Raw genomic sequence first — 24239 nt, 5'->3', positions numbered from 1 at the left:
ATATACATACTTTTTGTTTCTTGTGCCAAAAAGTCACAATAGTATGGAAAATCCATTTGAACTCCAACTCTAATTCTTCGAGAGTAACTTTTGTAAATTTTCTCAAAATCCAGTTTTATTTGAGCACACAATATGGAAACCATTAGAGACACAATTTTCATTTAGTTTAGTGTGTAAATCCTGCAACATAAATATTTTTTTTTATAATTAAAAATTAGTAAAATATGATATTTATACATGTAGTTCCACTTTTATACTATTTTCTGTAAAGTGTTAGATCTTTTGCTCTTTCCACATTTTTTTTAATCTGCACCAGTTAAAATATGAGATAGGATTTCTCGGTATTTATTATATTTTGATCCATGCTTTCATTGTGCACTATTATTACATTGTTAACAAAAATTATGTTGTAAGAAATTATAACTTTTGTACATAGTTTACATATATTTTAATTTCTGTGATTGAATTTTTATTTATTATATTTTGATCCATGCTTTCATTGTGCACTATTATTATTACTAGAGACGCTTGCGGGGATGTTGACAAATATGTAGTACATTTGCTCATATGCGAAGTTCTTTTACCAAGACAAATTCTTGGTCCAGCTTACATACACAGTCAAAGAAAAAAATATAATCAAAAGACAACGTCTTATACTCTTAGGTACATACATAGCTTAATTGTCCGGGAAAAAGTGCACAAACATGAAAGCTTATGAATTTGGATGGTGTCCTTGAGCCATCTCTCTGGCTTGACGTTTTCAGCATATAGGTTATCCTTCCCATTGCATAGGCCATGTAGTAGACATTATCCCCTCTCTTCACTCTATCCATCTGGGAAGTATGTCACAATTTTCTACAGCTTGTCCTTTGGTAGGAACGAAAAAAAGATTATAAAAACGTTAAATCTTCATTGGTGTGGTTCCATTAGCTCTTAAAAAAAGTTCAATCACAAAAGAATCTTTAAAGGAGTTGTCATTTTTACCACAGCCATGGTTTAGAATCACAAAAGAATCTTTAAAAGTATATTTGGGAGCTTTTTCCTTGCGGGTTGGTTTTTGTCTGATGTCACCTTTGTACACAACAACCTAAGATACGTACGATCACCTCAAGATTAAAATAACAATCACAAGAGAACAAATTGTAATAGTAATCACTAAAAAGTAAGAGTACAGTGTCTGCAGCACTAACCGATAAGAGTGGTTGAGGATCCAGAGAAAACATGCTTTCACCTCACAGTTTCAGTATTATCTCATCTGCTTAGTCAAATAAGAATAATTAAAATTTTCTGCAGAGTTAATAATGCTATATATCCTATAATTTTCATGACCAAGCAAGTAATTGTGGAGACATGAGGCAAATTTGCAGAAGCTATTACTGCTTCTTGATGAGATGGGAGAATACCTTGGCTGCTTCAGCGAAGGCCACAGCCACATCTTCAGGGTTTTCTGTCGTGATAGCTTTCTCATCTATGTCTGCAGTCTTTTAACCATACGTAATCCAATCCATCCACTTGAATATATTAAAGTCTCGAATTCAACAATGAATCTAAATTACTCCCTACTTGTTTATGTATAATGGCGCGAGTAAACAAAGAGAATCACTGCCAAGATAGTGAAATAACATACCATTTAAGGCATAATCTGTTTCTTTCGCCATGGGTTGAGATCCCAGAGTAACCTGATTCGTCTAAATAATAAGAAGGATATGTTTGCATCAGTAGTAAATTTCCATTCGAGAATCAAAGTAATGTATAATATATCAATACAATACCAAGGAGTAGTCAGTCGGCTGGAAAAAAAACTTAAACACATGCTTAGTATGAATGTTTTAGGGACAGTAATACGATGAGGCTACTCTCAGACTTATTATTTGGCAATAAGACATCATCGGCTTTACTTATCTGATGATGCAATAAAACGTTTTCACTATGAAGAACCAGAGAATTAAGTTCTTTTTTTTTTTTTTGAAAAAGGCTTCACACGGGAAAGCTGAATATCAATGAATATTAAATTTTATATGATAGGCAATGTGATCTCGTTGCATTGTACCTTAAAAGGGAGAATCAATACCACCGATGTTTGGAGTGGAGGAAGATGCGGTTGCAACCGTCACAGATCCAGCTGTTATGAGGTTCAGTTGGTGTCCTGCTCCGCCAACAGAAGAGCTCTCACCCATGGCGTGTACGTTGTAGCCACCACTACTTACAGGACCCTTGTCGTACAGAAGGGCTATAAAGATGTGACCACCGATGCTTACGGGAGCATCTGGTTACAATCCGCCCCTAGCCGCAAAAAAAAAACGCTTCTGGTTACAATATCTTCTCATCAAGGAGGAGCAGAATGATTCCCATGAATTCAACTTGCTTCTTGATGTTTTTCGAGTCCCAAAAAATGGAGGAGACGATCAACAATGATCTGGGCAGATCTACCGAGTCGGAGGTGAAGAGATAACGACAGGGGAGGTTTAGAGATGAGAAGAGAAGCCGTAGTTTTCCAGATGATGAAAAGACATAACGGCTGATTCAGTTCTGTAAGGAAGTAAGGGAACGGTGAAGCCCAAATTTCGGATGAACCACAAAACGCTACGTTTCATGCATATATGTGCTGCTGTGTTTATAAACCAGACCCAACTACAATCTAATTAACATCAAACTAAACCGGCCCAAACTAATAACCTATTCGATCTAAACAAACCGGAGATTAAGTGGGATCCACAGACTTTATGAAATGCATATGTGGATAGCTTTAGGAGAGGCAAAAGTGCCCAATATATATACTAGTGTAGATCAAAAAAGAAGGCCAAGAACTATACGATGTAACTAATTAACTAATCTTCTTTATCAAACTTTCACATTCACCAATATTTTGGCCTTTGTGTTCACATTCATCAATTTATTTTATTGGGGGGTAACTGCCAGAAGTTGGAGGCAGACCATGAAACGATGGTAGTAAGTCACCGGCGAAAAGATAGATTTTACTTTTAAAAATGGGCCAGTTCTCAATATTATCAGCCCACATAATTGGCCCGTCAAAAATTTGTGTCGAGTAAACAATAGTCTGACGTGGCCACTAAAAGCTTTCTTATTCGTTGATTATTTTTAATGATGTGGCATAGCTCAGAGGGCTTCATATTCCCCTTTTAGTATTGTAAGATGATTATGAAGTCTTGTCTGATTAATAATGTTAAAGAAAGATTTTTTAAAAGTCTTCTGTGATTGATAACGTTAAAATATTTCTTGGTATGTTGTATCAATAATTTCAATGATGTTAAATACTTTTGGTAAAATAATATCGTAGACATGAACCATTTTTACTAGACTATTTTCATTAACATATCTTCAAGTTTACAAAAGAATCCAAAACTAAAAAAATATATATACAAATCACAAAACAGACAATAAAAAAAACTGTTACACAGGGTGCTAGAGATCATTTCTCGACATAGATAAGTTTGGACTCCAGTTGATATCATCCCTTTGTACTATTTTGGGTAAGCATCCATGCATGCAAATTAGGAAGACTTTCGGGAAGATTTCCTGAAAGACTTTCGATAAGTCTTCTAAAATCTGACTCAAACCTGAAAAATATGCATATTTAAAAACGTTCAAATGGCTTCAAAATGGAGAAAAATTTCGAAAAATAGTTTTATTCTTAAATAATAAATAAAACAGTCACATTATATTGAATCTATAAATTTTTAGAATCTAACATATAAAACACAAAAAAATACATCTCCAAAATTTATAAATTTACCTTTAACTGAGTGAAAGATGAGAATCATGCAATGAAAAACCTAGAAAATAAGATAAAATAGCGAGAAAGACATGAACAAAAAAAATAAGAAATTAATATAAAGTTTGAGTTTTTCAAGTTCAAAGAGATTAGAGAGAGATTAGAGAGTTTTAGAATGAAAAACATTACATTTCTGTTGCTTCCATATGAGAGGAAGAGAGCGAATGTGTAAATTTTCTTGATATAAAGGGACAAAAATTCTAATTAGGTTAAACCTTTTCGGTTCAGAATATAACATAAGATGCATTAGAAGAGTATGCATTTTATGTTAAATTCTGAACCGAGACATCTTCCAAAGTCTGACTCAGATCTAAAAACATTCATATCCAAAACGCTAAAATAGTTTCAAAAAAAAGAAAACTTTTCAAATATTTTTATGCTTAAATAATAAATAAAACAGTCATAGGTTGAATATATAACTTTTTTATAATCTAACATATAAAACACACAAAATATATATCCAAAATTTATAGATTCGTCTTTAAAAGAGTGGAAGATGAGAACCATATAATAAAAAACTAGCAAAAAAAAGATAAATTAGTGAGAAAGACATGAGACAAAAAAAAGAGAAATTGATATAAAGCTTGTTGTTTTCAAGTTCAAAGAGATTAGAGAGAAGTTGGAAAATTATAGATTGAGAAACATTACATTTTTATTGCAACCATTTAATAGAAGAGAGAAAATGTGTAAATTTTATTTATATATAGAGACAAAATTTTTAATTAGGTTAAATATTTTCGATTCAGAAGACTTTCAGACAAGTCTTAGATTAGAAGTCTTCTAAACCGTAAATTTACTATTCGTCCGAGAAGATTTCCCAAAAAAATCTTATAATGCATTACATCTTCTAAACCCTCAAACAAATAAATAACTAAATAGCAACAAACACTTCATTAAACTTAAAATTAATTTTCAAATTGTTTAATATACACAAAACTAAACAAATATAGGTCAAACTATTATTTTTTTTTAAATTTAAGATTCCAAAACCTAACCCCAAAAATACAAACAATACAATAATATATGTTACTAAACCCTAAACCAAAGATTATCACGACTCAATTTGTGTTCACTCATCTATGTCGAAAGCAATTCATTTTTACTAGATCTTTATTTATATCATTTACAAATATTTAAAATTACATGAGTCCAATTTCTCCCCTATAAATTTTTTTTTTATAAATTATCTTTAGGATCAACTATATTAGAAGACTTCCCGACTAATCTTCTCACATAATATTTACAAAATCAAGTAAGACTTCCAAAGGTTATATCCGTTAAAATCCATAAGTTTTTTTGTTTGATCATACGGGTTTGGTTGTAATTTCACTAGCATTTTTTGTTACTTTTGCATTTGATTGAATTTAGTGTCTATTTTTACAGTTAAAATCAAGTTTTATGTCACATTTGACATTTTCCCCTTGATGATATCATAAACCATACCATGACAGTAGACCATTTTGATAAATGAAAGTAATCCGTTCATCCGGTTTGTGGTATATGTGGAAAGATTTAATAAAATTGATTTGACTACTTATATCATCAAAGTGTACTTACTTTTTCGGTCACATATCCATTTAGAATTCAAAAGTTAAGCGTGCTTGAACTGGAGTAGTAGAATGATGAGTGACCTATTGGAAAGTGATTCGTGTTATCCTACAAGTGAGGCTAGAGCAAGGGGAAAGGTCATGTGGATGTGGTGATTGAAGAATCAATAAAAAAGACTTCTAAGCCCCTGAAAAATTAGCGCACCATTCATCATTCATAAAAGGGTCAACGAGCCGAGTAAACGAGTGTGGAAAGACGATTAGCTATGGACAGTTGGAACGTTACAAATGGTATCTGGTTAAAACTGTTTTAATTAGATGGTCTGATAATTAATTAACGTTCGTTAATTATAGCTTAGTGTATTTAATGAACCCATTTAGTTTCCCTTACATTACATATGTTTGAATCTGTTAAATATTAATTGGGCAGTAATATAAAATAATACAATTTGTTGTCTAAATTACATCGAGTTAGTTACCGATTCTTGGCAAGCTCCAAAGGTGCACAAGTACATTTAACTTTAGCAAATTTTACTAGGTTTAACGTCAGTTTTATATTGAAAACAAAGGTTCTTGCAAACTCTTATTATGCCTACAAATTTATAACATATTACAAAGCTCATTTAGTTCACGAGTGTGCTTGATGAAACAATTTAGTTCCCCTGACGTTACATATGTTTCATATAATAATCTGTCAAATTTAAGTGAACATAAAATATAAAAGGGGAAATTTGGAAAATACTCTGCAAATAGATTTTATTTTGAAAAATACACTGTGTTTTATTTCTTTTGAAAACTACACTTTTTGTTAATTTAAATGACTAAATTATCCTAACAAAATATATATAATTACATTAATAATTTAAATTTAATATTTTGAAATTGTTTTAATTTAAATGACAAATAGTAAAAAAAAATGAAAACAATCATAGTTGAAGTCTTTGACTTGAAGACACAATCTTTTGTGTAAACCAAAAAATTTCATGTACTTGGGAACTTAGCAAATTTTGATCTAATGCTATTGTGCTTTATAAGTTTTGAATATTTCCCCTCTGTTGAAATTTTGAACATACTCATGACTAATGCAACAATTTATGACCTCATGAATTTATTACTTAATGGAGAAATGTTTTTTTATTGCGACAAGTTCAGTGTGATGGTGACTTTTAATATTTAATATGTAAAATCTTACATAATGCATTAGGAAAGTGATAATTTTTTTCCATAATAATTTCTGTTTATATAAGATTAATAGTTTTTTAAATGATAAACATTGAATTTTTAAATTATTATTCCAATTCTATATTTAAATTATTAAATCATTAATATATCTTACCTCAATAGTTTCTAAATTTAAATTTTTATAAGATAATATTTAACTGAAATTGAAAATGTCTTTTTACATATAGGACAAGTGTAATTTTTAAAAACAAATTAACTAAAAGCATTTTTTCAAATTTGATAGCATAAACAGAGTATTTTCCTGTGGAAGCCCTAGGGGTGGGCGTTCGGGTATCCGTTCGGATCGGGTATTTCGGATTTTTGAGTATTTCGGTATAGAGGTGTAAAACTCGTTTGGATATTTCTGTACTTCGGGTCGGGTTCGGATATTTTTAGTTCGGGTTCGGTTATTTCGGATCGGGTTCGGATATTTAGATTTTGAAAAAAACAAAATTAAATTTTCATTTCTCAAATTTCTTGTATTTAAAAATATAACTTTCACTTAACTAATTTTTTATTTTTAATAGATTGAATGGTTAATAGATTTGGACATAACATTTTGAAACTAAAAAGACATTAATTTGGTTATTGTTTTTAAATTTTGGATTTAACTTTTTGTTAATTCTTTAAATATAAAATTTGACATGCATTTTAAGTGAGTAGCAAATCATTTTCTCCGTAATTGTATGTATATCATATGAACTTAAAATATGTGTAGTATCAATATAAATATTTTATATAAAATGAGAGATGTAAACTAGAAATATAAGTTTAATTATACGTATGTTCGGTTATTTTTGGATATCCATTCGGGTTCGGATATTACCCGTTCGGGTTCGGATATCCAATCTCTCCTAATTCAATATCTGTTCGGATATTCTGCTACTTCGGTTCGTTTTTCGGATCGGATTCGGGTGCCACTTCGGATATCGGGTAAAGTGCCCACCCCTAGGAAGCCCCCTTAGTCCAGTGGTTTGACTAAGAGTTCATTAATGCTTCTACACCAGGAGGTCTGGGGTTCAAACCCCAGAAAACACAAATTATGCAGATCATGGAGAAAAAAAGTTACAAGAGGTCTTCAGCATGGTTCAAGGGCGTATCATCGAACATGGATCTCATAGAGCGGCTCGGATGGTAGAATTGTCGGCTGTAGAATCGTCTATGTAATATTTCTCATTGTTGTAATAGCATAATTAATCAGACGTGAAAAAAAAAACAGAGTATTTTCCTAATATAAAATAATATAATTTGTGATTTTAATTACACAGAGTAAATAATATAACCGCTTCTTGGCATGTGCCAAAGGTGCACACGCACTAACACCACATAGTATAATTTAGGCAGATTTAAATTAGATTAAAGTCAGTTTTTAAATCAAAAAGTTAAGGTAATTTCTGCATTTTCTTATTATAATTACAAAATTAGAACATATTACAAAGCCCATTTAGTTCATAAGTGGTAAAAAATTTAGTATCAGTTTGATTTTATTTTTAGAAGTTTAAACTTAGTAAAACATTTTGAATTTGGACTTTTTCTTTATCCCTCTGTTTTCGCCGCCAAAAATTTGCACACTTTTCTCTTCTATCTAATGAGCCATTCAATTAAAATCCTTTTGAATATCTTATATATAACTGTCAGTCTCAACACATCATTTATGAAAACCACCCTTTACTGAAAAACAATAAAATCTAAGAGAATGAAATTTTCATATTCTCTATCCAAACGATTTGTTTCCCCTATTTTGGCTATGCAGTTCCTCATCATACATAGTGTTTCTTCATTGAACCTTACCAATGAGTATCTCAACCACAAATGCTTCCTTGATCAAGGGATATATAATACTGGAAGTGAGTACGAGGACAGCCTCAACATTATTTTACGTAGTGTTCGTACTGGTAGTTATTATAAGAACGGTTTCATGCGCACAAGCAAGGGTCGTGAACCTGCTCCTGATGCTGTCACCGTCATGTTCCAGTGTCGTGGTGACTCTTATGGGTCTAAATGCCGTACATGTGCCGACACCGCAGTCGCAGGGGTAAACGAGCCGTCATACATTTAAATATAATGATTACGTTTTTGAGGTGTTATAAAACCTTCATTTGAACAAAACAGAAATGACTACATGAAACAAAAATAAGATTATGGTTAACTAAAAAAATATCAAAGATATGGATGGGATAACTATCAAAGATCTAGATCATATATGATATTCGCTCTATCCACTCTAAATATCCAGATATTTGTAAGATCGTATTAGTGTGATAGTATAACTAAAGATAAAATTAAATTTTATACAATTTTTTTTATTTTGAATTATTTTATAGTATTATTTTTATTTTTTGAAAGATTACATTTTATTTTGAAATATTAATTCCATTTTAGATAAATATCAATATCTAGATATCCAAAAATCACATGTCTAGATATGTATAGTTATAAAATGGATCTAATGGATCCTCGATACCCTGAAATTTCTGGATATCCAAACCACTCTCAACTCTGGTTATTTAGACATCACAACTTATCATAAGTGTTGTGTAGAAACCAAATTATATTGACGATGTTTTTATTAAATGAGCTAATAGAGGTTGCAAATAATTTATACATGTCTGGTTTCTTTAAATCCTTAAATTTTAAAATTTCTCCTAATCATAAAATAATCAGTTATTATACAAATAATTAGGAGAAGAAAGCTTTCACTGAAATATTATTTCATCTTTTAAAATGATACAAAACATATATGGGTTGACAATGCAGTTTCGTAGAAGATGTCTAAGGAACAAAGGAGGAATAATATGGTACGACCAATGTTTTCTCTGGGTTAGTGCAATCGGTGAAGACATGCCAATCAATACTAATTACAAGAATATTTTTTCTATGTACAACCCAAATAACGTAAGAGGGGATGCAAAATTGTTTGCCAAGAGGGTGGTGGATTTTTTCTCTGAGCTAACACTTAAGGTTGATAAAAATACCGAAGTCGACTCTGTCGTCATATTTTACGCAGAAGGGAAAAAGAAGCTTGGGAAAAATACATTGTATGCAATGGTGCAGTGTGTAGAACTAACAATAGATTGTAAAAGTTGTTTGACATGGAGTATCGCAAAGCTTTTCAAAAACGACGACATTAAACAAGGAGGGAGAGTTTTGGGTTCGAACTGTGAAATAAGATATGAGCTATACCCTTTTATTAGGAGTTAAGCATTTTTTATGGTGGTGATGAATACATCCGCTTCATAATTTCCAATTATGTTTTAGTTTTGTTTACTTTTTTTTTGCTCAAATTTAATACATATATTAATAAATAGAGTGTTTAAGAAACAGATCCAAAGAAATTATTGAGAAGATCAAAATTGATTATTATTTTTGTTAAACAATGATTTTCAACTGGCTTGGAATTCTTGAGGCTATTATTCAATGGAATTGTGTTTCATCTTCAGTTTCTGATAGCTTTGCTTTTAGTGACTTCAGCCGATTGCTGATATAATTATGAACTAGATTTTAACCCGCACACCCGTGCAGGTAACATTTCATTTATAAATATAAAATTTTATATTATTTTGTATATAATAATTTATGATAATATATTGCTGTCATTTTAAAAATAACTAAATAGATGATATATAGTTTTAAATATTAAAATTTAACATATGTTAACAATTTTATTTTTTGTAAAAATTATTACATAATTTATGAATATTAATCATTTTAAAAGGTGAATGATATTTTAGTCACTTTAAACGGTGAATGATATTTTATTTTTTTATCTTAATGAAAGTATTTTTTTCAAAATATATTAGTTTACCAATTCAACATAATTTTAATATGTTTGCACAAAAAAACATAATTTTAATATGTAATTCATTAATTACTTCTATTTTAATATAATGTAGAATATACTTATAAAATTTATAAAATAAGCATATAATTTCATTATTTTGTTTATAATAAAAAATTAATTAAAATTAATTTATAATAATATTATACTACTAATTTCAAAATTAATCAGTGCATTAATTAAAAGAAAATTTAATTTTTTAAAAAGATTTTGTTAGATTTTTTCTCAACAGATTATGTTATTCCTAAAATTAAAATTTAAATTTATAGTTAAAATAAATTTATTATTAATATCCTTATAATTATTTAGAAATGTTGTACATTAAATAAACTAATGTAAACAAAAAAAAATTGAATATATGGACCTAGACTTCTAGTATGACTATTTTGTAGTAGATAAAAATAGTACTTCTCCTTTAACAGAGAAGATGATGTTTGCGAACTCTTTCACCAAGTGACGAGGCTGCTGGTTTTTAGTGCCATTGCATTCTCTTGAGATCCACTATATGGTATCTTGAAAAGTGAGTTTACAAGCACCAAGTCATGCTCTTTTAACCTAATACCTTTTATTGTACTTACATGTTCTACCACTCGGGGTTTATCTTCTATTAGCAACTCTGATAAGAACATGTCCCATAGCTTATGTTAATTTTAATTCTGTTAAGAACTTTTAACTAAAGGAAAATTAAAAATCTAGCACCATAAGTGGAAAATTTCATCATCTAAAGCTATGTGTTATAGAAAATGACATATATTGCATTGGTATTGAGTATCAAAATTGAATTTTAAAATAATAAAAAGTCAAAACATGTGTTGAAATATTATTGAATGTTTAAATATTATTGTCGAAATATTATTCTTGAAATATTATTGCATGTTAAGTTTCGGAAGAAAAATTATTTGAATTTAATTTGATAATGAACTAATTTATTTTTATTATATTATATATAAAATTTTATCATTTTCAAAATTTTAAAACAGAGAAGGTTTCATTTAATTTTGGTATAAAATGTACTTGTTTAATAATTATTTTCATTTCATAATTTGAAATTTTTGTTAATAATATAAAATAAAAATTATAAAAATATTTTTAAATTACGTAAAACTTTATTTTAATTTAATCTCAGACGATAATTGTTATTTTAATTATTTTATATCTATCATTTTTTCTATCGCAATTTTGTAAACGTCATAATTTCATAGAATTGCAAAACAATGAACTTTTCACCTAACTCTCGTTACACCATTTCGTCGTTAGAGAGAGACTCGACACTCCTTAATTGCGAAGTCACCTTGAGGATTCTACTCCCACAATTGAAGCTTCAAGGATCTTTTGGCTGGTCTGATACCAATTGTTGGGCTTTTTTCAAGCTCATGTCCAATTCTTCTGCGAATGATTAGTATGATATTTTCTACTTTGGGCCCGGAGGCAAAGCTCGCAGGGATTTGGTTTTGGACACCTTTCCAAAAGTCTCGTACTAATCAGAGTTAGACATCTGTTTAAATACTAGACATTATTTGTCTAAATTTTCAATGTGAGACTTTGTTTGCATTCAAAATAGGAATAAAAATCAAATTTCATTCCAATGATTCTTTTTGGAATAAGAAAAAAATAAAATAAAGTTACAAAACATTCATGAATTAAAAATGCATGTGCATGAGGGGGAATGATATGGAATAAAATTCCATATTTTTTATTCATAACTTTCATTATTCCATTCATATCCGTCCCATTTTTAAATTCTTCTGTTCATTTTTATCATTCCTCGACTTGGCTACCTATTACAGCCTACATTAGCTACTATTCACACCAAATAATCTTACCCCGTCTTGATAAGATTCTTGCTTAATCTTCCAAGAGAACTAATTTTCCAAAGGTATGGTAGTAACTGATTGTTACAATGGCTAACCCCTGGTTGACTTTTTCTCTCGCTTCCCCTCTGGACCCAACGGCTCCGGCCGGCAATCTTAGCCGTCCTCCTCTCCTCCCCGACCCCCCTGATCCCGCCAACTTCCCTCCCCTTCCTTCCTCTCGCTCTTACCCCCCAAAACCCTCTGTCTGTCCTTCTTCTACTGCTTCAGTGCCCACTGCAGGTACTGTTCCTCCTTCTTTCTCAACTCAAAATACTATTCCGGATTTGGAGACTCATACTACCTGTCCTGCTCCAACACCCCTCCCTATTTCTTTTACTACTCAGCTTCTTGCTGCTTACTCATCATCCATCCTTCCCCTACCAGACCAAAACCCTAGATCTGACCAAAAACTTAGATCTTCTTCTACCGACACAAACTCTGCTCCACAAATCTCCTCCTCCTTCCCAAACTTTGGCATTCTCCCTATTCCTATCACCCCTCCCCTTGCAAGTGTCCCACCTGTTGCCCCCCTTCCTCACCCCTCGCCATCAAACACCCCTCCAATCCCTCAATCCTCTACTTCCTGGGCTTCTAAAGCCAAGGCCAACACTGACAGAACACTAAAAAGACTGTCTCCTCAAACATTCTCTCCAGAAGGTGTCCCTAGAGTCATCATTCCGGATGTGGTATATCGTAGAGGAGCTGAACTCCATAGGGACTTTGTTGTCTGCAGATTCTTTGGGAGAGTTCCTGCATATAGCCTCATACAAAATGTTCTAAACTATATGTGGGGGAAAGGCAAACACCTAGAAATCCACATGGTCCCCACGAAGAATTCAGTGCATGTGAGAATCCCAAATGACTTTATCAGAGAGAAAGTTCTTCTGAAAAGGCTCTAGTATGTCGATACTGCGATGTTCCATGTATCAACAAGATCGGAATTCCCAGATGGCTTCACCCCTTCACTCAACAAAATCCAACTATGGGCTCACCTCAAGGGTGTCCCGTTTGATCTCATCTACACTGAAGGTCTGAGTCACATTGCGGGTCAAATTGGGGATCCAAAGGAAACAGACGACTGGACCTTAAGCTTAACTAGCATAAGTGTTGCCCATGTCAAAGTTGAGATAGACACTACCATCCCTCTACCTAAGATCGTGGAGGTGGGAAGATCGGATGGTACCTTTGTAAACGTTGAAATTGAATACCCTTGGGTTCCACCAATTTGTGCCCATTGTAAGGAGATTGGTCATATCCAGAGAAACTGTCTCCTTCTTCCACCTCCTGCCCCGCCCTCTACTAAAGAACCCCCTGCCCATACCAAAAAGCCTTCATCTGCTGGCCTACCTGTCTGTTACTCTTGCAAGACAGCTGGCCATCTCATGAAAAACTGTCCCAAAGGCCCCAGGGGACCAAATGACTGGATCCCTGTAAACCACAGAAAAAAACCACGAGAAAATACTCCCACCCAAACTCCAAATTCAGAAAATACTCCTCCATCTGCCCCCTCCCCTCCTCCTCCTAACCTCACTACTACCACCACAAACCTTTCTCCTCCCTCTTCAGCTCATACCCCTCCAAAAGACCCTCTCCCAATCCAAGTCTCCCCGACTAAAGCCCCATCCACCATCATGGAGATTGACACTGACCCCCTCCCATCTGATAATGATGAGATCATAATTATTGATGACACTGGTCCCTATGTTTTGGGACTGGCAGCGGTTTTCAAAGATCGCCCAATTACCTTTGTCTCAACCAAATTTGGCTCTCTACCTCCCTCGCCTTGTATTACCTCTCTAAACCCCTTCGCCCCACTATTAACCAACCCATCTTCATCTGACCAACCTTCCTCCTCGTCCAAAACCAGAGTTTCTTTCCCCCCTGAAACCTTGACTCCCCCATTACCAATATCCTCTTCTCCAGTCCAAATCATCACCCCTCCTTCAACCACCAAACCTCTTGTTGTCCAAAACTCTTCTTCTTCAACTCCAGTTACCACTGTCTCTCCTTCTTCCAAGGAGGAACCCCATCTTTAATAATGAATCCCAACCTATTTTTTTGGAATGTCCGCGGACTTAATGAGCAGGACAAGCACCGCCCTTTTGTGCAATGGCTCTCTGTACATAAGCCATTAATTGGTGCTATTTTGGAGTCACATATAAAAGAGCCCAATCTAAATTCTCTTCTACTTCGAGTCTGCCCAGACTGGAGTTTTGTCTCAAACCATGACACTGATGCGGATGGTAGAATCATTATCATCTGGAAGCACCCTGCAACAGTCCAAATGATGCACCAGACTAGACAGTCTATTACCTGCTCTGTTACAATCCCCTCCCTCCCTGCTATCATGTTCACTGCAGTCTATGCTGCCAACACCCGAGAAGAAAGATGTACTCTATGGGACGATCTCCATGAGGTCCAAAGCACCCTCTTCTTGGAAAACCGAAACTGGATAATAGGAGGTGATTTCAATCAAATTACTCACCATGAAGAGCACTCCTCGGCTGCTGTTGATCATCTGACCACAGATATGATAGAGATGAAAGATCATCTTCTCTCTTCGGGCGTCTCGGATCTCCGTTTTCAAGGCTCTAGTCATACTTGGACAAATAAAACCCCGACGATGCCCATCACTAAGAAGCTTGATCGTGCTTTGGTCAATGATCTTTGGATCGAGTCTTTTCCTGACAGCATAGCCACCTTCCTCCCTCATGAGTTCTCCGACCATACACCCTGCCTCCTCACCCTCTCATGTCCCCTTCCCACACCCGGAACCCGACCTTTCAAATTCTTCAACTTTCTCACTACCCACCCTTCCTTCCTTGGTATTGTTGAGATCGCATGGATCCAGAATGGAAGTAGAGCAACTGATCTCTCACATTTGGGGTTTAAGCTGAAAAAATTAAAGAGAGAAATCAAAACACTAAACAGAGAGAGTTTTTCGGATATTCAAAAGAGAGTTTTAGAAACTAACGAGTTGCTTAAAGTTGTGCAGGTACAGTCACTGGACAGCCCATCTACTGAGACATTTCAGACTGAAAAAGAAATGATGGCCAAGTGGACCTTCCTCAGGGGTATAGAAGAGGCTTTCTTTAAGCAAAAATCGCGTATCAACTGGTTGAGGCTTGGTGATCAGAATACTATATTCTTTATGAGGGTGGCTGCAGGCAGAAAATCCTATAACGCAATCCGAGGACTCATACTCCCGAGTGGTGTCCTCATTACTGATTGCACGGAGTTGTGCGAGATTGCTTTGGAGCACTTCAGTGCCATACTAGCTCCGGCGTCATTACCTCCTCTTGTCTCCTCCTTCCAATGGTTCTTAGATCTTCATAACTTCCGCTGCTCACCCAGCCACTCCCGGACACTCTCTTCAATTCCGACAGATGAAGAGATCACACGAACCATTCTGAAACTTAACCCAAACAAGTCCCCAGGGCCAGATGGCTTCACCTCCGCTTTCTTTAAAGCTTCATGGCCGGTGGTGGGAGAGGAAACAGTCTCTGCAATCAAAAAATTCTTCACCATTGCTTTCCTACCATCCTCAACAAACTCCACCATACTCACTCTCGTTCCAAAGAAACCGGGAGCTTCTACTATCTCAGATTACAGACCAATAAGCTGCTGCAACACAACCTACAAAACCATTTCGAAAATGTTGGTCAAGAGACTAAAAGTTATTCTTCCTGAAGTTATTCTACCAAATCAGACAGCTTTTGTCCAAGGAAGATTACTAATTGAGAATACAGTCTTAGCCTCAGAGATAGTGCAAGGATACCACAAACTAGGAGGCCCTAAGAGGGTAACTATCAAGGTCGACATCGCAAAAGCGTTTGACACGATTAGATGGGAATTCATTTTCCAATGTCTTAGAAGCCTATCAGTCCCTCAGATATTTCTCTCTTGGTTACATGCCTGTGTCTGTACTACTTCTTTCTCTCTAGGTTTCAATGGCTCATCCTACGGTTTTTTAAAGGAAGGAGGGGACTGAGGCAGGGTGATCCAGTATCTCCCTATCTCTTTGTCCTAGCGATGAACTGTCTCTCTATCACACTCAACAAAGCTGTTAGGGAAGGGAAATTCAACTACCACTCAAAGTGTCAAAGGGCAGAGTTAACGCACCTATGTTTTGCTGATGACCTTCTGATCTTCTGCGAGGGGACACCACAATCGGTTCAAGCTATCCTAGACATCCTCCAAGACTTTGAACAAAGGTCTGGCCTAGCTGTAAGCATCACAAAAACTTCTCTCTTTGCTGCAGGTATCAAACCACACGAGTTAGACCAGATTAAAGGAGCAACAGGACTAACTGAAGGCACTCTTCCGGTAAGATACCTGGGAGTCCCTCTGTGTACAAAGAAGCTGACGATGACAAATTGTGCACCACTGCTGCAATCGATCAAGTCGAAACTCTTGGCTTGGACAACTCGTGCTTTATCTTTTGGGGGTCGGCTACAACTCTTAGCTACTGTTATTGCTGGCATAACAAATTTCTGGTCATGCGCTTTCATCCTCCCGAAGGGCTGCCTCGCCGAAATTGATTCAATTTGTGCCAAGTTTCTGTGGAAGGGCAAAACAGAGGGTCCTTACTCAGCAAAAGTGTCATGGTCATCAGTCTCCACCCCAAAGAAAGAAGGAGGATTAGGACTCAAAAACTTGCACTTGTGGAATCTGGCATCTGTACTGAAGCTGATCTGGATATTATTCTTCAAGCAGGAATCGATCTGGTCCAACTGGTTCACAAGAAAAGTGTTAGATGGTGATCTCAACAATTTTTGGGTCATAAATACAAAGCAGAAAAATTCATGGCAAGCAAATCAACTTATTCTACTAAGAGAGCATGTCTACAGCTGGATCAAAAGAGGTATTGGAAATGGAGAAACTACTTACTTCTGGTCCTGTAATTGGTCACCCTACGGCAGATTATCATCATATCTGAGGGATGAGCCTTCTTCAACAGCCACACTGGCAGAGCTATGGGAAATTGATCATTGGGTCCTCCCACCTGCAAGGTCCGATAACCAAGTTAGAATATACACGTTTCTGCTTCAACTCACCATCACAGGGGAAGCTGATGTTTATGTCTGGTGTCCTGGTGGCTCACAAAAAACACGATACTCCACTAGACAAGTCTACAACTTGCTGCGGGAACAACTCCCTCAGGTTTCGTGGTATAAAGAGGTTTGGTTCTCAAAGGGAATCCCCAAGCATCGGTTCCTCACTTGGCTGATGGTGCTAAATCGATCTCCAACTCGAGATAGACTTATGAACTGGGGACTTATCACAGACGGAGCCTGCTTATTTTGCAATTCTTCATTGGAGACAAGATCTCACCTTTTCTTTGATTGCAGCTTCTCTTGGGATATCTGGTCTTCCCTCTTCCACTGTATGCAACACCAATCCCCTCGCTCGTGGCTTGAGATTCTTGACTTCCTCCATAACTTTGCTGGAACTAAAGCAGAGAGGTACCTTTTATTGCTCACATGGCAGGCGACAATCTATGCTCTCTGGACAGAAAGGAATCACAGGCTTCACCGTAACAACTACCGATCAGCCTCATCTCTAACCTCCGACATAGATAAAATGATCAGAAGAAGGATTGCCAGCATCAGACATGACGACCCTCATCTCTCATCCGACATGCTTACCCTCTGGTTTTCGTCGTCTATCCCCCTCCAGTGATCTCAACTTGATCGTCGACCACTCCGTTACTTCCAAATTTCACTGGTGTTAAGACTTGGGCTCCAACTCTTGGGCTCTGAAACTACTCCATCTTTGGGCTCTCTCTTCTTTTGGGCATTACAAATTTAGGTTGGGTTATTTTAAATGTAAAGGCTACTTAGTCTACTAAGCTCTGCTTGTAGAATTTGCTCTCTTATGCTTTTAATTGAAAACCTTTTATCAAAAAAAAAAAAAAAAAAAAAAAAAAAAAAAAAAACTGATTGTTACATATAAATAAGAAGCTCAAAACGCTTCACTTTACCTCAACTTATCAGTAGGTTAAGAACGAAAGAAAGAAATGAGATCGGTCGATATGGTCTTCTTCTTAGCCGTCTCAAGAGCTCCCCCGAATGGACATTACAGAGGGGAAAAGGTCTTCGACGTCAGAAATTACGGTGCTCGCGGCGATGGCCAAAGAGAACGCTTTTGCGTTTACCAAAAAGCTTGGATCGTAGTGTAAAATCAACGGTCTATACTCCTGTCGGAATATTCTTTTCTCCGTCAAGTGATGTTCACTGGTCCTTGAAAAAGTTTTATTACGGGATCATGACACCATCAAACAACAAGAATGGATCATTTTTAAGTACGTCAATAACCGTACCATTACCAGCAGAGGACGGTCAAGGATCCTACTCTTGGCCCCTCATTAATTGTCGTACACTAGCCATGAACATCGGGTTTGCGTTCGTTAGACACTCGTAGTCGACAGAAAAATGGGACACTTCAACTTCTTCTCGGTCGAGGATTTTAACATTACTCGTGTCACTGTCATGTCACTGTCACTGCTCCTGGAGGCTGGAGATAGCCCTATCACCAACGGAATCAAGATCTGTAGATATGAACTTAAATCATCTAAGATATGCATATTGATATTTCCATCGTCACTATCGCAACCGGTGATGATTGCATCGTTATCCTTGATGGAACTCCCAACTTGTATATCTCTAATAATGTCAGTAATTGGCGTTAATACTTTTAAAAGGGAAAATTGCATTTTAAATCACGAAGTTTGCAAAAGTTTACATTTTAAACTTTAAAGTTTAACTACTAAAACTTTAAACATGGAAACTTGTTTTAATAACATATTAAACATTTCGTCAAAAAAAAACATATTAAACATTAAAAGTAACTTACTTGTTTTTTTTTTTTTTTGATAACCGTAGTGTGATCACAGAGGTTTTCTACGCCCAATGACTAATCACTACGAAGCCCGCAGGATCCACGTTTTCTTACCACTTAAGACGCCTCGGGTGGTACTCAGTGCGCCCTTTACCACTAGGCCTACGCCACTTGGTTATATAACTTACTTGTTTGATAAGTCAAAATTATGACTGGCACCGTTCACTAATAAGTCAAAATAGGTGATGTCACGGTTTATTATTTTTTAAAATATATTTAATTATTTTTATTAATAAAAACAAATAAAGTTAGATAAAAATTCAAAATAAATTCTAAAAATTGAAACAAATTCAGGAAAAAAACAAGAAAACAAAAAAAAATTATAATTAAAAACAAATAATAATAAAAAAAAATTGTTAAAAATTGATAACAAATAGGAAAAAAAATAGGAAACCTTTTTAAAAAAATGAAAAAGTGAAAATGAAAAATAGTTTATAAAAAATAAAAATTATAATTATAATTTTAAATATTTTTCAATTTTAACCTTCAATAAAATGTTAAAAAAATCCTAATATATCTCGTAATATCTTTTTATAGTGATATGATTAAATTTTTCACCATCACTGCCATCTCGAACCCGAACCAAAAAATTTCAAGTGCTTTGTTGGGTTCAAATCTCTGGGATCCGAAGGATCCGAACCTGACCTAGAAACCCAAACGCCCAGGTCTACATAAACACCAACGAGATATGGGTGCAAGTACCTTTTCATTTTCAACTTTTAATTTTTTTGAATTTTTGAATTTTATTAGTTTTCCATATTTTTAAAATTTTTCTAATTATCGGATTTTTATCAATTTTTAGATTTATAGAATTTATTTTAAATTTAATTTAATTTAATTTTTTTTATTAATTAAAATTATTAAAATTATTTTTTAAAAAAGGAAAAAATCGCCATGTCACCTATTTTGACTTACTAATGGATAGTACCAGTCACAAGTTTGACATGTGAAACAAGTAAGTTAGTTTTGATGTTTAATATATTACTGAAACAAGTTTACATGTTTAAAGTTTTAGCAGTTGAGCTTTAATGTTTAAAGAGCAAATTTTTGCCAACTTCATGATTAAAAATGAAATTTTGAAAAATTAAATAGACAATTATATAACCTACAATTGCATCTGCTTTATAAAGATTCACATTTTTTTTTTTTTGGCTATTTTGTTACAGATACCCAGATTTATCATCTCAAATGAAAAGTCCTTAAAACTGTTGTATTTTGCTAATGAACTCAATTTGGAAAATAAAATAAAAATTATGTTCACCCTTTTTTCTTATATTAAGAATTGTTTATAGAGAAGCAGAATCCAATGGCTCAAGCAAGGAGACCGGAACACGGGCTTCTTCCACGCAGTGACCAGAACGAGGAGAACCATTAACTCGATCCCTATCATTGAAGACACACAAGGAGGAGTTGTCTATGAGGAAGCTGATATTGCAAGAGTGATATCTGAGTACTTCACTCAAATTTTCACAACGAATGGTAACGAGGACTTCTAGCTGATGCAAGGCTTACTCACTAAGAAGGTGACACCCGAGATGAATGAAAGGTTGATAATGATACCGAGCGATTCGGAAATTTTAGAGGCAGTGAAGTCTACTAACGGGGGCAAAGTACCGGGACCGGACGGGTTCTCGGCCACTTTCTACCAATCCTATTGGCACATAGTGGGACCGGATGTAACAAAAGATGTTAAGAGCTTCTTCTCCACGGGACAGCTTCATACCCATCAGAACGAAACCCACATTAGGCTTATTCCTAAGATCACCGGTCCTCGATCGGTCGCGGATTATCGACCAATTGCTTTATGCAACACCCATTACAAGATTATTGCCAAGATCCTTACCCGAAGACTCAAACCGCTACTACCATGCCTCATCTCCAGTACACAATCTGCCTTTGTAGCGGGACGAGTGATCACGGACAACGTAATCATCACCCATGAAACGCTCCACTACCTGCGAACTTCTGAGGCGAAGAAGTATTTCTCTATGGCCGTGAAAACGGACATGAGCAAGGCGTACAATAGGATCGAGTGGTCGTTTGTTAGAGAGGTCCTAAGGCTGATCGGTTTGATCCAATATGGATTCAATGGGTAATGGCATGCATCGAATCAATATCATATTCCTTCTTGATAAATGGAGCTCCGCAGGGATCAGTGATACCATTCCGAGGCCTCCACCAAGGCGATCCGTTATCACCCCACATTTTCATATTGTGCACTGAAGTCCTCTCTGCCTTGTGCGAGAAGGGACAAGCAGACGGCTCTCTCCCCGAAATTCGGGTTTCTCGCCACAGTCCACCCATCAATCACCTTCTTTTCGCCGATGATACCATGTTCTTCTGTCAATCCAAGGCATCTTGCGTTTCAGCTCTAATGAATATTCTATCAACCTATGAGACGGTCTCGGGACAGAAGATTAATCCTCAAAAATTAGCCATTACGTTATCTGCAAAAACACCGGCTTGCGTCAAAGATAGAGTTAAGGAAGCAATGGCGATAGTCACAGAAGGAGGGATAGGAAAGTATCTCGGACTGCCCGAGAGATTCGGACGGAGAAAACGAGACATCTTTGCATCTATTCTGGACAGAATCCCACAAAAGGCACATAGTTGGACTGCAAAATTTCTATCCGGGGCAGGCAAGCAGATTATGCTCAAATCTGTCCTCGCTGCGATGCCATGCTATGCAATGTCATGCTTTAAATTGCCAATATCCTTGTGTAAACAAATTCAATCCCTCTTGACTCGATATTGGTGGGATGCAAACCCCGAGAAGAAAAAGATGTGTTGGGTCTCTTGGGATACTTTGACACTGCCGAAATACGCCGGTTGACTTGGGTTCCGGGATATCGAGACTTTTAACGACGCCCTACTAGCGAAGGTGGGGTGGAGATTAATTACAGAACCACAGTCACTTCTGGCTCGAGTCCTTAAGGGCAAGTATTATCGGAACTCCTCATTCATGGACTTCCCAACCCCATCAACAGCTTCCCATGGATGGCGAAGTGCTCTGGCCGGAAGAGACATTCTTAGGAAAGGTCTCAGCTTGGCAGTAGGCAATGGTGAAAATATTCAAGTCTGGGACGATCCATGGCTCTCCTTCACAACACCAACTCAACCGATAGGTCCTTCTACTCTTGATTCTAGCCTCATGAAGGTTAGCGAGCTGTTATGCCCTCTCTCCAACAAATAGGACCTGGAGAAAATAAGAAGATTTATACCTCAGTATGAGGATGCTATTTTGAGAATAAAAACGAGTTCAACAGCTTCACCGGACACACCTCTCTGGCTCCCAGAAAAATCAGGTTCTTACTCTACAAAGACGGGGTATGGGATTGGAATAACAACTACCAGACAGTTGAACCATGAGAATGACCCGGTGAACTGGCTGCAACACATTTGGAACATCAAAACAAGCCCAAAGTTAAAAGACTTCCTGTGGAGAGTAGTGAAAAAGGCCATCCCGGTTAGTGCTAATCTCGAGAGGAGAGGTCTTCCACGATTTAACTGCAAAAAGTGCGGTGCCCACGAAGATGATCTACATGTATTTCTCACCTGCCCGTTGGAGGAGGAAGTCTGGGACCTCACCCCGACAGACCAGAGACCACCTAACACTACTGTCTCTGTTTCGGATTTAATCAAACAGGGAAGGAACTTCGTTCCTCTGCCTCCGGTTGGTTTGAACGTCCTCTCTGGCCCTGAGTGATGTGGAACCTATGGAAAGCCAGAAATAAACTTGGTTTTGAGAATAAAGCCTTCACAGCTCGAGAGATTGCTCTCAAGAGCATTAAGGATGCTAAAGAGTGGAATGATGCTCAACCTAACAACAAGACGGTAACTCCACTAAGTCTCGATCAAAACAGGTCTCACCAGCGTGCGGCCTACTCTCCTCCGACGTTCCAGCCTGGGAGTCTTGTAGTTAAAGTAGATGCGGCGTGGGATGCTAACTCTGGCCGATGCGGGATAGGAGGGGTATTCACTGGAGAGGTTGTGCGTTCTCTACCCACCGTAGCTGAATCCTTCAGCCATGTTTCATCAGCTTTAATGGCAGAAGCCATCGCTGTCCATCGCGCGGTATCATTGGCCGTATTTTCAAACGTCTGATCCCTTGCGGTTCTATCTGATTCTCTACCTCTAATCAACTTGTTGAAGACGGGAGAGTATCAATCTGAACTGTTCGGTATCATGTTTGATATCTATCACTTTATCTCTCTCTTTGATGTAATTTCTTTTCACTTTATTTCTCGTAATTTCAATTCCGAGGCTGATTCTGTGGCAAAATCAGCCCTTGCTATGTCTATAACAAACCCTGTTTCAGGAGGTTAGGCTCCTGCTAGTAATGCAATGTTTCTTTGATCAAAAAAAGGAAGAATAAACAATATAAATTAAAATTGATTAGCAAAATTGCATCTAAAACGAAGAAATATATAGACTATATAGGGTAAACCAAAGATCTTACTGAAACAGAATCTATCCCGAGCATATATGAACCTGTTGATATGCCTTGAATCTGTATGTTACATCTAGGCGATGAATATTACATCACGTACATCATACCGACTCGGTTGCACCAAAGCATTGCATCAAGTTATTATGGATGTTACATCTGATCGTGGGCTTAGGCCCATGAGTCCGTATAGTCTAGGGTTTTAGATGCGAGATGCTACTATTTATATCTTGTATTCGAAATAACCCTAAACTTGCACTCTGTAAGCTCAATATCGCCTCCAATAATAAGATCTCTCTTTGCCCGTGGACGTAGCCCTAGGGATGAACCACGTTAAATATCCGAGATGAACCACGTTAAATATTTGTGTCGTAGTTACATCATTTTTATTCATCTGTTTCCACATCTGTTCCTTCTCACGTCCGTTACAACAAACTGGTATCAGAGCTCGGGGTTGGTGATCTGGTGAGAAGATGTCTAGAATAAACGCGAAGATCGACAAGTTTGATGGGAGAAATAGCTTCAGTCTTTGGCAGATTAAGATGCAGGCGTTGTTGAAGTAACAAGGCATCTGGGGACCATTGCCAGGGAAAAAATCTAAAGCAGCTGATTTGGAGGCTCTGGAAGAGAAAGCGTTCTC

General features: G+C 36.1%; 3 protein-coding genes and 1 long non-coding RNA gene across 6 annotated transcripts; 3 read left to right on the top strand and 1 right to left on the bottom strand.

Annotated features, from left to right (window-relative positions):
* Positions 1–559: 559 nt before the first annotated feature.
* On the bottom strand, positions 560–2565 carry LOC106340375. Of its 3 annotated transcripts, XR_001269378.1 has the most exons (6): positions 2051–2565; positions 1628–1688; positions 1404–1481; positions 1191–1255; positions 985–1087; positions 560–867 (listed from the first exon to the last, which is right to left on the bottom strand). It is a non-coding gene; the product is annotated as an uncharacterized LOC106340375 (long non-coding RNA). The 3 variants fall into 3 exon arrangements; XR_001269377.1 differs by having other exon boundaries at positions 1404–1688; XR_001269379.1 differs by having other exon boundaries at positions 1404–1688; positions 2072–2565.
* Positions 2566–8215: 5650 nt separating this feature from the next.
* Positions 8216–9879, top strand: LOC106340727 (putative cysteine-rich repeat secretory protein 35). The gene is made up of 2 exons (XM_013779573.1): positions 8216–8596; positions 9319–9879. Exons 1-2 carry the CDS (start codon positions 8258–8260, stop codon positions 9760–9762), a joined length of 783 nt encoding a protein of 260 aa, XP_013635027.1. The 5' UTR covers positions 8216–8257; the 3' UTR covers positions 9763–9879.
* A 2420-nt stretch (positions 9880–12299) lies between these two features.
* On the top strand, positions 12300–13151 carry LOC106338069 (proline-rich receptor-like protein kinase PERK2). Its single transcript, XM_013777129.1, has one exon. It carries the CDS (start codon positions 12300–12302, stop codon positions 13149–13151), a length of 852 nt encoding a protein of 283 aa, XP_013632583.1.
* Positions 13152–13166: 15 nt separating this feature from the next.
* On the top strand, positions 13167–14288 carry LOC106338068 (formin-like protein 13). The gene has a single exon (XM_013777128.1). The coding sequence runs from the start codon at positions 13167–13169 to the stop codon at positions 14286–14288; it is 1122 nt and encodes a 373-aa protein (XP_013632582.1).
* Positions 14289–24239: the final 9951 nt, after the last annotated feature.

The sequence above is a fragment of the Brassica oleracea genome, chromosome C4 (assembly GCF_000695525.1).
Source record: "Brassica oleracea var. oleracea cultivar TO1000 chromosome C4, BOL, whole genome shotgun sequence".
NCBI classification, from domain to species: Eukaryota; Viridiplantae; Streptophyta; class Magnoliopsida; order Brassicales; family Brassicaceae; genus Brassica; species Brassica oleracea.
The sequence above is the reverse complement of the archived record's forward strand: the minus strand, read 5'-3'. Positions and strand labels throughout refer to the sequence as shown.

Excerpts from the sequence above, each read along its gene's own strand:
- LOC106340727 (XM_013779573.1), top strand. The coding sequence starts at position 8,258 with ATGAAATTTTCATATTCTCTATCCAAACGATTTGTTTCCCCTATTTTG. Across the intron at positions 8,597-9,318 it reads CCGACACCGCAGTCGCAGGG|TTTCGTAGAAGATGTCTAAG; the intron begins GTAAACGAGCCG and ends TTGACAATGCAG.
- LOC106338069 (XM_013777129.1), top strand. The coding sequence starts at position 12,300 with ATGGCTAACCCCTGGTTGACTTTTTCTCTCGCTTCCCCTCTGGACCCA.
- LOC106338068 (XM_013777128.1), top strand. The coding sequence starts at position 13,167 with ATGTTCCATGTATCAACAAGATCGGAATTCCCAGATGGCTTCACCCCT.